The sequence below is a fragment of the Lucilia cuprina genome, chromosome 3 (genome assembly GCF_022045245.1).
Source record: "Lucilia cuprina isolate Lc7/37 chromosome 3, ASM2204524v1, whole genome shotgun sequence".
Lineage (NCBI taxonomy): Eukaryota > Metazoa > Arthropoda > Insecta > Diptera > Calliphoridae > Lucilia > Lucilia cuprina.
This window is the reverse complement of record NC_060951.1, coordinates 5858431-5873790: the sequence shown is the minus strand read 5'-3', so window position 1 is coordinate 5873790 and position 15360 is coordinate 5858431. Positions and strand designations below refer to the sequence as shown.

The 15360-nt window shown below is 31.4% G+C and overlaps 2 protein-coding genes across 2 annotated transcripts in view; one reads left to right on the top strand and one right to left on the bottom strand.

Annotated features, from left to right (window-relative positions):
• Positions 1–2926: 2926 nt before the first annotated feature.
• Positions 2927–15360, bottom strand: part of LOC111685153 (transmembrane protein 198) — a 15842-nt gene continuing 3408 nt past the window's right edge. Inside the window, 6 exon segments of the mRNA XM_046946470.1 lie at positions 2927–3848; positions 6206–6470; positions 6529–6693; positions 6757–6843; positions 6845–7020; positions 10206–10308. Coding sequence (XP_046802426.1) covers positions 3661–3848; positions 6206–6470; positions 6529–6693; positions 6757–6843; positions 6845–7020; positions 10206–10308 — 984 coding nt within the window. The 3' untranslated portion in view covers positions 2927–3660.
• Positions 7048–8929, top strand: LOC124418713. The gene is made up of 4 exons (XM_046945888.1): positions 7048–7053; positions 8050–8361; positions 8425–8589; positions 8648–8929. The coding sequence occupies exons 1-4, from the start codon at positions 7048–7050 to the stop codon at positions 8927–8929; spliced, it is 765 nt and encodes a 254-aa protein (XP_046801844.1).

Genomic DNA, 15360 nt, shown 5'->3' with positions numbered 1-15360 from the left:
CCGTGTGAAAATTTCGCGAGAACTAAATGTGCTTAGATTAGTATGTATACTATTAAAAAAGAGAAATGTCAAAAACTTATAATAGAAAGGGGAGAGTCAATTAATGTGAATGCGCGACTTAATAACGAAAATGTTTTAATGGGCAAAATTGCAAGTGGGAGGATTACGGCAATTTAGTTATTCCAGCATAATAGAGCAAGGCCTAAGGAGAATGTACTAAAAAGATAGTGTTTAATATTTGCTGCAACAATGTGTGTCGTATTAAAGGTGGAAGCACACAGCACAAGTTAAGGCTTTAACGCATTTCACGCCTGTCACGCGTCATTTCATCTGTTTTGTGACAGTAGTCTACAACGCGTCCTAAGGCTTGAATAAAGACTAGACCATAGACTAGACTATAGACTTGACTATGCTATGAATAGACAATAGGCTAGACTATAAACTACACAATAGAATAGACTATAAACTATACTATAGACTAGACCAAAGATTAGACTATAGACTAGACTATAGACTAGACTATAGACTAGATTATAGATTTGACTATAGACAAGACTATAGACTAGACTATAGACTAGACTATAGACTAGACTATAGACTAGACTATAGACTAGACTATAGACTAGACTATAGACTAGTCTATAGCAGAAATTATAGTCTAGTCTATAGTAAAGTCTATAGAATAGTCTATAGCAGAGATTATAGTATAACCTATAGTCTAGTCTATAGTCTAGTTTATAGTCTAGTCTATAGTCAAGTCTATAGTCAAGTCTATAGTCTAGTCTATAGTCTAGTTTATAGTCTAGTCTATAGTCAAGTCTATAGTCAAGTCTATAGTCAAGTCTATAGTCTAGTCTATAGCAGATATTATAGTCTAGTCTATAGCAGAAATTATAGTCTAGTCTATATTGTCTATAGTATAGCTAATAGTATAGTCTATAGTCTAGTCTATATTCTAGTCTATAGTCTAGTCTATAGTCTAGTCTATAGTCTAGTCTATTGTCTAGTCTATGGTCTAGTCTATAGTCTAGTCTATAGTCTAGTCTATAGTCTAGTCTATAGTCTAGTCTATAGTCTAGTCTATAGTTTAGTCTATAGTCTTGTCTATAGTCTAGTCTATAGTCTAGTCTAGTCTAGTCTAGTCTATAGTCTAGTCTATAGTCTAGTCTATAGTCTAGTCTATAGTCTAGTATATAGTCTAGTCTATTTTTATCTTAAATAATTTTTATTAAAATAATTTTACTTACTTTAGTTAAAAACTCTCATTTCTGTTGCAGCAGATTATGTGAATTCTTTGCTTAATTTCTTAATTTCTGATCTTCTTTCTATTTTCTTTTAATAAACATACGTTTTCTTAAAAACACTTTCATATCTACTACTAATTCCTTTTTATTTACATTTTTAACATATGGCTTCATTAACATAACTTTTTTACATTTACTTTAACATTTTAACTAAGCACTGCATTAACACTTTTCTTATTAAGCAAACAATAACAACAAAAGGAAACAGCAAAAATTACGGAAACTTCTTCAATAACACGTTTATTCTTTTTTCTTATATTTATTCTTCTTATATTTTTCTCTAAGCTTTAATTTCTCTCTTTCTTTTCTCTGCTCTTTAAAGCTTTCTCTTATCTCATCATTTCTCACTAACACTTTAACACTCTTTGTATTAACGCTACGAACGGCCCGGTGAAAAGGAAACAACGACCGGCGCAGATTTTCCTTGCAAATTTTCCAACAGATTTTCTTATATTTTCTTTTAGATTTTCATTGAAATTTTTTTGCACAACTATTAAACTATACTTTTATTACATTTTTATGCAAAAATATTTAAATATTTGTTATTATTTCCTTTACAATTTAAGAAAAAAACACCACGACACTTCTTCTAACCAACCGAACCGTGTGAAAATTTCGCGAGAACTAAATGTGCTTAGATTAGTATGTATACCATTAAGAAAGAGAAATGTCAAAAACTTATAATAGAGAGGGGAGAGTCAATTAATGTAAATGCGCGACTTACTATAATAAATGTTTTAATAGGAATATTGAAAGTGGGAGGATTGGACAATAATGTTTCAGGAAAATGTATTTAAAAGAGAGTCTTTAATATTAAATACAACAATGAAATGTAGTATTGAAAGTGGAAGTACACAACATACGTTGATACGTCAACGCGTTCCACGCGTTATTTCATGTTTTTTATAAAAGTTGTCCACAACACGTTGAAGCTTACAACGTATGGTTTTGCCATGGCTATACATAACCTACGCTATGTAAGCTCTTGGGAGAAAAAGTACAGACTATAGACTAGTTTATAAGCTAGGCTAAAAACTAGACTATAATGTAGTCTTCAAATAGTCTAGTCTATAGCAGAAATTATAGTCTAATATATAGTCTAGTCTATAGTCTAGTCTATAGTCTAGTCTATAGTCTAGTCTATAGTCTAGTCTATAGTCTAGTCTATAGTCTAGTCTATAGTCTAGTCTATAGTCTAGTCTATAGTCTAGTCTATAGTCTAGTCTATAGTCTAGTCTATAGTCTAGTCTATAGTCTAGTCTATAGTCTAGTCTATAGTCTAGTCTATAGTCTAGTCTATAGTCTAGTCTATAGTTTATTCTATAGTCTAGTCGATAGTCTAGTCTTTAGTCTAGTCTTTAGTCTAGTCTTTAGTCTAGTCTATAGTCCAGTCTATCGTCTAGTCTATAGGCTAGTCTATAGTCTAGTCTATAGTCTAGTTTATAGTCTATTTTATAGTTTAGTCTATAGTCTAGTGTTAATTTTACATTATAATCTAGTCTATGATTCAGACTATAGTCTACACCGAAGTTAAGTACATATTTATAAAAAAGATAATTCTAAAATTATTCTTAAAATGTATTTACTTATTATTAAATAATGATATTTATTATTGTAATAAATGTAGTTAGTATTAATTTTATATTTAATTAAAAAACGCACAGATTTTATTAAACAAAACGGTTTAAACAATGTGTTTTTTGGCATAATGTTGCCAGATTAGCAACTTATAGTTATAAGAAAGACAGAGTTGTTTTTTTCGCAAGTTTTTTTTAAGTTTAAATTCTTTGGTTTTTCTAAGGACTTAATTAAAAAAAATTAAATTTAATCCCTGTTTATAAATTAGGAATATGTTTAATTTTATTTTTGTTTAGTAAAAATTGTTTTTTGTTTTTATAAAAATTATAAAGTAATAACTAAAATTAAAACTTAAGAAAAGAAAACTTAACAAAAATCGCTTAGTAGCGTAATCACTTGTAGTAGAAATTATTGAAAATTTTAGTTTTTATTTTAGAAAAATTAAACTTTTAGCATTTTGTTGTTGTTTTTTGTTTTTGTTTTCATCTTATTATATTTTTAAGTTTCTCTACAGGAAACCAATATAAAGCTGTTGTAATTTCTTGTTCAATTTCAAATTTATTTTATTTCAAGTGTGTTTTTAACAGACAAGCTTAAGCTTGCATAAATTATTTTTAAGTTTTTTTTTCCATTTTATTTTTGTATAAATAAGTTATATGCAAAGTTTATTTTTAAATACAGTTTTAGTACTTACTTACACATGAAATTTCATCAATTATTTCGTATTTACTTTTTTAAGTTTCTGTTTGTTTCTTTACATATAATTATACACCGAGTGTTATGCTATATCACGTACAATTTCAATTTTATCAAACATATCCGAATCGGGTGGTATGGTGGTGAAATGTGTGCGATCACTGCGAAAGGTATTACGTTCGTTGGAACTAGTTTTGAGGGAACGTTCTGAGGGTGTTTCGGTGCCACTTAATTGGATACGTTTTTGTAAAGCTGAAACAAAATTCTGCAAAGAAACAAACACAATAGCATTTAATAAAATATAGTCTAGTCTAAGTTCTAATTCATAGTCTAATCTATAGTTTAGTCTATAGTCTAGTTTATAGTGTAGACTATAGTCTAGTCTATATTTTAGTCTATAGTCTAATCTATAATCTAGTCTATAGTATAGTCTATTGTGTAGTCTATAGTCTAGTCTACAGTCAAGTATATATTTTAGATTATAGTCTAATCTATAGTCTAGTCTATAGTCCAGTCTAGTCTATATTTTAGTCTATTTTCTAGTCTACTCTATAGTCTAGTCTGTAGTCTATAGTCCAGTCTATAGTCTAATCTATAGTCTAGTCTATAGTCTAGTCTATAGTCTAGTCTATCGTGTAGTCCATAGTGTAGTCTATAGAGTAGTATATAGTGTAGTCTATAGTGTAGACTATAGTGTAGTCTATAGTGTAGTCTATGGTCTATCCTATAGTCTATGGTCCAGTCTATAATCTAGCCTATAGTTTATTATGTAGTCCATAGTATAGTCTAGTCTATAGTCTAATCTACAGTCATGTCTATAGTTTAGTAAATAGTCTAATCTATAGTCTAGTCCATATTCTATTCTGGTCTAATGTGTAGTCTATATTGTAGTCTATAGCCTACTCTATAGTCTTGTCTGTAGTCTAGTCTATAGTCCAGTCTATAGTCTGATCTATAGTCTAGTCTATAGTCTAGTCTATAGTCTAGTCTATAGTCTAGTCTATAGTCTAGTCTATAGTCTAGTCTATAGTCTAGTCTATAGTCTAGTCTATAGTCTAGTCTATTGTCTAGTCTATAGTCTAGTCTATAGTCTAGTCTATAGTCTAGTCTATAGTCTAGTCTATAGTCTAGTCTATAGTCTAGTCTATAGTCTAGTCTATAGTCTAGTCTATAGTCTAGTCTATAGTCTAGTCTATAGTCTAGTCTAGTCTATAGTCTAGTCTATAGTCTAGTCTATAGTCTAGTCTATAGTCTAGTCTATAGTCTAGTCTATAGTCTAGTCTATAGTCTAGTCTATAGTCTAGTCTATAGTCTAGTCTATAGTCTAGTCTATAGTCTAGTCTATAGTCTAGTCTATAGTCTAGTCTATAGTCTAGTCTATAGTCTAGTCTATAGTCTAGTCTATAGTCTAGTCTATAGTCTAGTCTATAGTCTAGTCTATAGTCTAGTCTATAGTCTAGTCTATAGTCTAGTCTATAGTCTAGTCTATAGTCTAGTCTATAGTCTAGTCTATAGTCTAGTCTATAGTCTAGTCTATAGTCTAGTCTATAGTCTAGTCTATAGTCTAGTCTATAGTCTAGTCTATAGTCTAGTCTATAGTCTAGTCTATAGTCTAGTCTATAGTCTAGTCTATAGTCTAGTCTATAGTCTAGTCTATAGTATAGTCTATAGTCTAGTCTACAGTCTAGTCTATAGTCTAGTCTATAGTCTAGTCTATAGTCTAGTCTATAGTCTAGTCTATAGTATAGTCTATAGTCTAGTCTATAGTCTAGTCTATAGTCTAGTCTAGTCTAGTCTAGTCTAGTCTAGTCTATAGTCTAGTCTAGTCTATAGTCTAGTCTATAGTCTAGTCTATAGTCTAGTCTAGTCTATAGTCTAGTCTATAATCTAGTCTATAGTCTAGTCTATAGTCTAGTCAACTCTATATTCTAGTCTATAGGCTAGTCTATAGTCTAGTCTATAGTCTAGTCTATAGTCTAGTCTATAGTCTAGTCTATAGTCTAGTCTATAGTCTAGTCTATAGTCTAGTCTATAGTCTAGTCTATAGTCTAGTCTATAGTCTAGTCTATAGTCTAGTCTATAGTCTAGTCTATAGTCTAGTCTAGTCTATAGTCTAGTCTATAGTCTAGTCTATAGTCTAGTCTATAGTCTAGTCTATAGTCTAGTCTATAGTCTAGTCTAGTCTATAGTCTAGTCTATAGTCTAGTCTATAGTCTAGTCTATAGTCTAGTCTATAGTCTAGTCTATAGTCTAGTCTATAGTCTAGTCTATAGTCTAGTCTATAGTCTAGTCTATAGTCTAGTCTATAGTCTAGTCTATAGTCTAGTCTATAGTCTGGTCTATAGTCTAGTCTACAGTCCCGTCAATAGTCTAGTCTATAGTCTAGTCTATAGTCTGGTCTATAGTCTAGTCTATAGTCTAGTCTATAGTAGAGTCTATAGTCTAGTCTATAGTAGAGTCTATAGTCTAGTCTATAGTCTAGTCTATAGTGTAGTCTATAGTCTAGTCTATAGTCTAGTCTATAGTCTAGTCTATAATCTAGTCTATAGTCTACACTACAGTTTAGTGTATTGTTTATTCTATAATCTATCCAGAGTATTTTCTACGATTTAAAAACCCACCTGTGATAATTATATCTCCCCTGGCGGTTCGTACTTGATAAAGGTAACGAAATTTACGTTGTCTAGCTTCCTCGCGTGTTTCACGTGGTCTCGACTGCATACGCTGCAACTGTTGGTGACGTTTCTGAAACACCCTCTTACGATGATCGATACCCCAGGCAGTGATGAAACTTTGGATCATTAAACCGATTAAAATACTAACCGGCCAGGCAAATATTAGTATACCACCATAGCAGGCCGGAGGATTGGGATGAGGTTTCATATTGAAAATCTAAACAAAAAGTTTGGTTTAAAAATTGTGGGCAATTTTAGGAAGATTTCAAACTCACCCATTTGGTCAGCATTAGTCCATGTAAGAAGAAATCAATTGAACAGATAATCATGGCAGAACCCACAACACTGGTGGTTAATATGGTTATATATTTAGCGCTACACAAGGTGAGCACGGAGCATATAATGGCGCCGCCAATTAAGGCCACAGTGATTTCAGCTTGCTAAGAGAAAAAAGTGGAAAATCAAAAAGTACTTCCATATACAATGTTTAATAGACAACTTACACCAAATTCATTATCCGGCATAGTGGCAACACAAACTGCCATAGCTGCCCCGGCTATTATGACTCCGGCAAAAGCACTTATAAAAAAATGTTGCCACCGGATATGTGGAACCCAAAACAGCACCTATTAAACCACCCACCAAAGAAGAGCAGGCATCGGCTGGTTCACCCAAATAGCCGGTAACATAAATGCGTAACATAGACACGGCTTTAATGCCAATAAAGGCTCCAGTTAAAAACCCCACAGCCCTTAGACAGCGATAACCTAAAAGAGAAACGAAAACATAAAATAATGTTGGTGGATTAATAAATCTCTTAATTATACAATTAATTTAAACACGTTTTCATAGATATTTTTATTTATTTTATTTTCACCGAAACCGTTATAAACACATATAAGTATGTAAATAAATACACTGAAAAAAAATCAGGAAAACTAGAGATTTTGTATCCTGTAATATTTTATAGAGATGCAAGCCTATACTGAAGTCTGAACTATACATATACTCGATTATAAACTAGACTATCGACTAGAACATAGAAAAGACTATAAACTACACCATAGACTAGACTATAAACTAGAATATTGACTAGACTATTTACTATAATAGACTATGGACTATACTGTAAAATAAACTATAAACTATACTGTAGACTAGATTGTAGACTAGACTATAGACTAGACTATAGATTATAGACTATAGGCTAGACTATAGACTAGACTATAGACTAGATAATACACTCTAGTCTATAGTCTGGTCTATAGTCTAGTCTATAATCTAGTCTATAGTCTAGTCTATAGTCTAGTGTATTATCTAGTCTATAGTCTAGTCTATAGTCTAGTCTATAGACTAGTCTATAGTCTAGTGTATTATCTAGTCTATAGTCTAGTCTATAGTCTAGCCTATAGTCTATAATCTATAGTCTAGTCTATAGTCTAGTCTACAATCTAGTCTACAGTATAGTTTATAGTTTATTTTACAGTATAGTCCATAGTCTATTATAGTAAATAGTCTAGTCAATATTCTAGTTTATAGTCTAGTCTATGGTGTAGTTTATAGTCTTTTCTATGTTCTAGTCGATAGTCTAGTTTATAATCGAGTATATGTATAGTTCAGACTTCAGTATAGGCTTGCATCTCTATAAAATATTACAGGATACAAAATCTCTAGTTTTCCTGATTTTTTTTCAGTGTATTTATTTACATACTTATATGTGTTTATAACGGTTTCGGTGAAAATAAAATAAATAAAAATATCTATGAAAACGTGTTTAAATTAATTGTATAATTAAGAGATTTATTAATCCACCAACATTATTTTATGTTTTCGTTTCTCTTTTAGGTTATCGCTGTCTAAGGGCTGTGGGGTTTTTAACTGGAGCCTTTATTGGCATTAAAGCCGTGTCTATGTTACGCATTTATGTTACCGGCTATTTGGGTGAACCAGCCGATGCCTGCTCTTCTTTGGTGGGTGGTTTAATAGGTGCTGTTTTGGGTTCCACATATCCGGTGGCAACATTTTTTATAAGTGCTTTTGCCGGAGTCATAATAGCCGGGGCAGCTATGGCAGTTTGTGTTGCCACTATGCCGGATAATGAATTTGGTGTAAGTTGTCTATTAAACATTGTATATGGAAGTACTTTTTGATTTTCCACTTTTTTCTCTTAGCAAGCTGAAATCACTGTGGCCTTAATTGGCGGCGCCATTATATGCTCCGTGCTCACCTTGTGTAGCGCTAAATATATAACCATATTAACCACCAGTGTTGTGGGTTCTGCCATGATTATCTGTTCAATTGATTTCTTCTTACATGGACTAATGCTGACCAAATGGGTGAGTTTGAAATCTTCCTAAAATTGCCCACAATTTTTAAACCAAACTTTTTGTTTAGATTTTCAATATGAAACCTCATCCCAATCCTCCGGCCTGCTATGGTGGTATACTAATATTTGCCTGGCCGGTTAGTATTTTAATCGGTTTAATGATCCAAAGTTTCATCACTGCCTGGGGTATCGATCATCGTAAGAGGGTGTTTCAGAAACGTCACCAACAGTTGCAGCGTATGCAGTCGAGACCACGTGAAACACGCGAGGAAGCTAGACAACGTAAATTTCGTTACCTTTATCAAGTACGAACCGCCAGGGGAGATATAATATCACAGGTGGGTTTTTAAATCGTAGAAAATACTCTGGATAGATTATAGAATAAACAATACACTAAACTGTAGTGTAGACTATAGACTAGATTATAGACTAGACTATAGACTAGACTATAGACTAGACTATAGACTACACTATAGACTAGACTATAGACTAGACTATAGACTCTACTATAGACTAGACTATAGACTCTACTATAGACTAGACTATAGACTAGACTATAGACCAGACTATAGACTAGACTATAGACTAGACTATTGACGGGACTGTAGACTAGACTATAGACCAGACTATAGACTAGACTATAGACTAGACTATAGACTAGACTATAGACTAGACTATAGACTAGACTATAGACTAGACTATAGACTAGACTATAGACTAGACTATAGACTAGACTATAGACTAGACTATAGGCTAGACTATAGACTAGGCTATAGACTAGACTATTTACTGGACTATAGACTATAGACTAGACTATAGACTAGACAATAGACTACACAATAGACTAGACTATAGGCTAGACTATAGACTAGACAATAGACTAGACTATAGACTAGACTACAGACTAGGCAATAGACTAGACTATAGACTAGACTATAGAGTAGACTATAGACTAGACTATAGACTAGACTATAGACTAGACTATAGACTACACTATAGACTACACTATAGACTACACTATAGACTACACTATAGACTAGACGAGGCACTTTAAATTGTTTAATTTCTTTAAGTGTAATAATGTTGTTTGCTGTGGTGTTGTCGTGTGGTGTGCTGTGGGGGGTGTGTAAACGTGTCATGAAACGGCCTTCAGGCAATTTTTATATATTTATTATATAATAGTTGAACTATGCATATATGTGCTAAATTACGTAACAGTGAGTGTGCATAGGTGAGTACTATATAGGTGACAGCATGCATACATTCATATGTACAAATATTTGTTTAGATACGTCTGTAAATAGGTTGAATTAGGAGTAGTTTTTCTGATATAGTTCAACTTAAAAATTTAATCGCGGTTTAACTTAAATTACATTTACAAAAACAGTAAATATTAGCAGTTATGATAAAACAGTATGTAATCATTATTTGAACTAGATCAACTATATATTTATTTACCTTCAAATTATCTGCCTAAATTTTTACTTAATCCTACGTTTAATCATTTAACTTTATAGTTTGCTTAACAGATTATATGAAACTGCTACCCAAAACACCTTTTGTTGGCTTATATGGGTTCCATTTTTCTTTTTTTCATTATTTCATTTCAAGTATTATTTTACTTACCCAGAAGCACAAAAACAATACCAAATACCGCACACATTGACCATAACAGTGCATACATTGTATCGGGTGGTGTATTGGTGCAAGGATGATCTTCCAGGAAGCCCTAGAATAATAAGAATGTGAAAAAAATTATATCAACAAACTAGCACACTTGAAAAGGGGAAAATTACAAAAAGTTTTATTAATATTTATACAGTTTCAGGTTATAAATTGTATTTTATAAAGGTTAATTAGTAAAGTAATATTTATGTGTATAATAATGGTGTGATAAACACCATAGACAGAACTAAAGGCAAGAAAAAAGTTAATTTTATAGGACAAACTATGGACCAAATTTCGAGCTCGAATATAGACTGTAGAATATATTATAGACAAGACTATAGACTAGACTATAGACATGGCTATAGACTAGACTATAGACTAGACTATAGACTAGACTATAGATTAGACTATAGACTAGACTATAGACTAGACTATAGATTAGACTATAGACTAGACTATAGACTAGACTATAGACTAGACTATAGACTATACTATAGACTAGACTATAGACTAGACTATAGACTGGACTATAGTCTAGTCTATAGTCTAGTCTATAGACTAGACTATGGACTAGACTATAGACTAGACTATAGACTAGACTATAGACTAGACTATAGACTACACTATAGACTACACTATAGACTACACTATAGACTACACTATAGACTACACTATAGACTAGACAATAGACTAGACTATAGAGTAGACTATAGACTAGACTATAGAGTAGACTATAGACTAGACTATAGACTAGACTATAGACTAGACTATAGACTAGACTATAGACTAGACTACAGACTAGACTATAGACTAGACTATAGACTAGACTATAGACTACTAGACTATAGACTAGACTATAGACTAGACTATAGACTAGACTATAGACTAGACTATAGACTAGACTATAGACTAGACTATAGACTAGACTATAGACTAGACTATAGACTAGACTATAGACTAGACTATAGACTAGACTATAGACTAGACTATAGACTAGACTATAGACTAGACTATAGACTAGACTATAGCCTAGACTATAGACTAGACTTTAGACTAGACTATAGACTAGACTATAGACTAGACTATAGACTAGACTATAGACTAGACTATAGACTAGACTATAGACTAGACTATAGACTAGACTATAGACTAGACTATAGACTAGACTAGACTATAGACTAGACTATAGACTAGACTATAGACTAGACTATAGACTAGACTATAGACTAGACTATAGACTAGACTATAGACTAGACTATATACTAGACTATAGACTAGACTATAGACTAGACTATAGACTAGACTATAGACTAGACTATAGACTAGACTAAAGACTAGACTATAGACTAGACTATAGACTTGACTATAGACTAGACTAAAGACTAGACTATAGACTAGACTATAGACTAGACCATAGACTAGACTATAGACTAGACTATAGACTAGACTATAGACTAGACTATAGACTAGACTATAGACTAGACTATAGACTAGACTATAGACTAGACTATAGACTAGACTATAGACTAGACTATAGACTAGACTATAGACTAGACTATAGACTAGACTATAGACTAGACTATAGACTAGACTATAGAATAGGCTATAGACTAGACTATAGACTAGACTATAGAATAGGCTATAGACTAGACTATAGACTAGACTATAGACTAGACTATAGACTAGTCTATTGACTAGACTATAGAATAGACTATAGACTAGACTATAGACTAGACTATAGACTAGACTATAGACTAGACTATAGACTAGACTATAGACTAGACTATAGACTAGACTATAGACTAGACTATAGACTAGACTATAGACTAGACTATAGACTAGACTATAGACTAGACTATAGACTAGACTATAGACTAGACTATAGACTAGACTATAGACTAGACTATAGACTAGACTATAGACTATAGACTAGACTATAGACTAGACTATATACTAGACTATAGACTAGACTATAGACTAGACTATAGACTAGACTATAGACTAGACTATAGACTAGACTATAGACTAGACTATAGACTAGACTATAGAATAGACTATGGACTATAAACTAGACTATAGACTAGACAATAAACTAGACTGTAGACTAGACTATAGACTAGACTATAGACTAGACTATAGACTAGACTATAGACTAAAGACTATACTATAGACTAGACTATAGACTAGACTATAGACTAGACTATAGACTAGACTATAGACTAGACTATAGACTAAAGACTATACTATAGACTAGACTATAGACTAGACTATAGACTAGACTATAGACTAGACTATAGACTAGACTATAGACTAGACTATAGACTAGACTATAGACTAGACTATAGACTAGACTATAGACTAGACTATAGACTAGACTATAGACTAGACTATAGACTAGACTATAGACTAGACTATAGACTAGACTATAGACTAGACTATAGACTAGACTATAGACTAGACTATAGACTAGACTATAGACTAGACTATAGACTAGACTATAGACTAGACTATAGACTAGACTATATGCAGGATACAATGCTACAGAACAATCTCATAATATATTTAAGAGTCAACAAAGACTTGACACTTATTTGCTTACCAAATGCTGCAATTTTAATCATTGATCCTTATCTCTAATCGTTTTCCACAATAAATTCTTGCCAGAGTATAGTATTTTGTGATAATTTAGTAAAAACACAAACTACTTAGTTTTAAGAAAATTTGCATTCTCTTTTTTCCATTTCCTTTTTTAATACAAAATGTAAAATTTATATTATTTGTTTTTGTTAGTTGTCGAGTATAACGTGGTATTATTTGTTCTTAAATTTCTTTTTACAAAATTTGCATTTAACTTACTTCAAACAAATAATATGACAAAAAAAATACAACTTATGTGTGTTTTTTGTGCTGAAGATTGACCCAGTTTTTCAATGCAATATTATTTTATATAGTTAATGCTTAACGTCATCATTGGAAGTCTGATTATGATAGTTTTTGTTTATTTTTTAGCAGATTTTTTAAAATTTCTAACGAAAGGGTTGGAGTTTTTCTTTATATTTCTAAAAGATATAAATTATATTTGTTAATTGGTAGTAAAACTTAAAATTTCTCTTAAATTTAAATGATTTTCGTTGCTAATTTATTCTAAAATTTCCCTATTTTTGAAGTGATTGAATTTCCTGCTCATTGACTCATTGCTTTCATCTTCGTACCTTTGTTTTTCATCAGTTGTCAACACTAGTTTGAGGCCAAACAATGCAAATGGTTGCCATTATTTATTTTTCTGTTGACATTTTTGGTTCTTTCTCCCATCACTACTTACTCCTCTTCTTCTTTTTCTCATACACTCTTGATTACATAGCATCGTTTGCTGTTATTGTCTATGACCTATTGAACTCAAGGAATAATTGTTAACTTGAGTTTGTTTTTTGTTTGTTTGTTTATTTTTGCCCCATTTTTATTTATATTTAATGACAAAAACGGTTTGAGGTTTTTTTTTAATTAAATCAATGCAAAACAAAAGAATGGTTGATTTCCTTAATAAAATGGAACATGTTTTTAGATCTAAATTGGAGAAAATTTCGTAAAGGACATTGCAATTAAAAATAAAATAAAATACAATCAATTTATTTTAGTCTTTAATCTATTCTAGTTTATAGTATAATCTAGTCTATAGCATAGTTTAGTCCAAAGTCTAGTCTCTATGTAGTCTAGTCTATAGAATAGTGGTTTAGTATATAGTTTAGTAAATAGTCTATTGAATAAACAATTTCATAGGCTAGTCTTTAGTATAGTCTATACTAAAGTCTAAAGTCTAGTCTATAGTCTAGTCTACAGTCTAGTCTATAGTCTAGTCTACAGTCTAGTCTAAGTCTAGTCTATATTCTAGTCTATAGTCTAGTCTATAGTGTACTCTATAGTCTAGTCTATAGTGTAATCTATAGTCTAGTCTATAGTCTAGTCTATAGTCTAGTCTATAGTCTAGTCTATAGTCTAGTCTATAGTCTAGTCTATAGTCTAGTCTATAGTCTAGTCTATAGTCTAGTCTATAGTCTAGTCTATAGTCTAGTCTATAGTCTAGTCTATAGTTTGTAAATTCCCCCTATTTTGCCGGCTGCTATACTCAGCCCAATTGTAGGACAAATATATTAGACGAAAAAGTGCATTTGATTTAGAGCAAAAGTTTAGATGAAAACAAAAAAACACAATCTAGCAAAAAGTCAAAGTGCAATAACAACAACTACTACAACACTACATCTATAAAGAAAATATGTCCTTGGTAAAGTTGAATATGTAGCATCTATTCAGGTTCTTAAATTTAATGTAAGGGATTTTTTTGTTGTTTTTTGAAATTTATTGGAATAGATAGTGAAAACTTTTTGCATTTAATTTAAATTTTGTATAAACAAATTAATAATATCTTAACTGATCTATAGTCAGTGGAAATCTCTAACGTTACTTTAAATCTCTAACGTTTATTTTAAATTTTTGGCATCTAAAGCAATTTATTAATGATGACACAAATTCTTCTTCTTAAAATCATTAGTCTAAAGAAATTGATGTCAAAGATGAAGTGTCAGTGATAAAGTTCAATGTAAAATAATAACAGAATTTATAAAACTACAGCTAATAGGTTTTAAAAAATTTAAAATTGAAATTCAAACAAAAGGTCCACAAAACACTTTCACTCATTCATTTATTGTTTAACAACTAACACGTCTAAGTTCCTTTCTCGATTTTTGTTTTGTTTGCCATTATTATATTGAATGGCTTGTAACCCGAGTAGGGTCCTTATATATGTTCCAGTTTAATGCTAAAGAAAATCTTTGTTTAACAAAACCGCATAGAATCCATAGTTACTCGGCATTTGTAACACAAGTGCACAACACACTTTCTTTAAGTTTTTCTTTATAAGTCTCTTCCGACTTTTGTTTCAGGGAAGAAAAGAAAAAAAGTCAATACATTTGTTTGGCTTGAGCATTGTGATTTAGATCCATTTAAAAGACTGGAAAGTTTTGTATGGACGAATAAGGACACAAAAGAAGAATGAGTATAACATTTAAATAGCAAATCATTATTAGTAAAGTTATTCCTAGAAAAAGGTTAGTTTAAG

Coding starts and splice junctions, on each gene's coding strand:
- LOC124418713 (XM_046945888.1), top strand. Junction 8,362..8,424: donor TGCCGGATAATGAATTTGGT/GTAAGTTGTCTA, acceptor TTTTTCTCTTAG/CAAGCTGAAATCACTGTGGC. Junction 8,590..8,647: donor GACTAATGCTGACCAAATGG/GTGAGTTTGAAA, acceptor CTTTTTGTTTAG/ATTTTCAATATGAAACCTCA.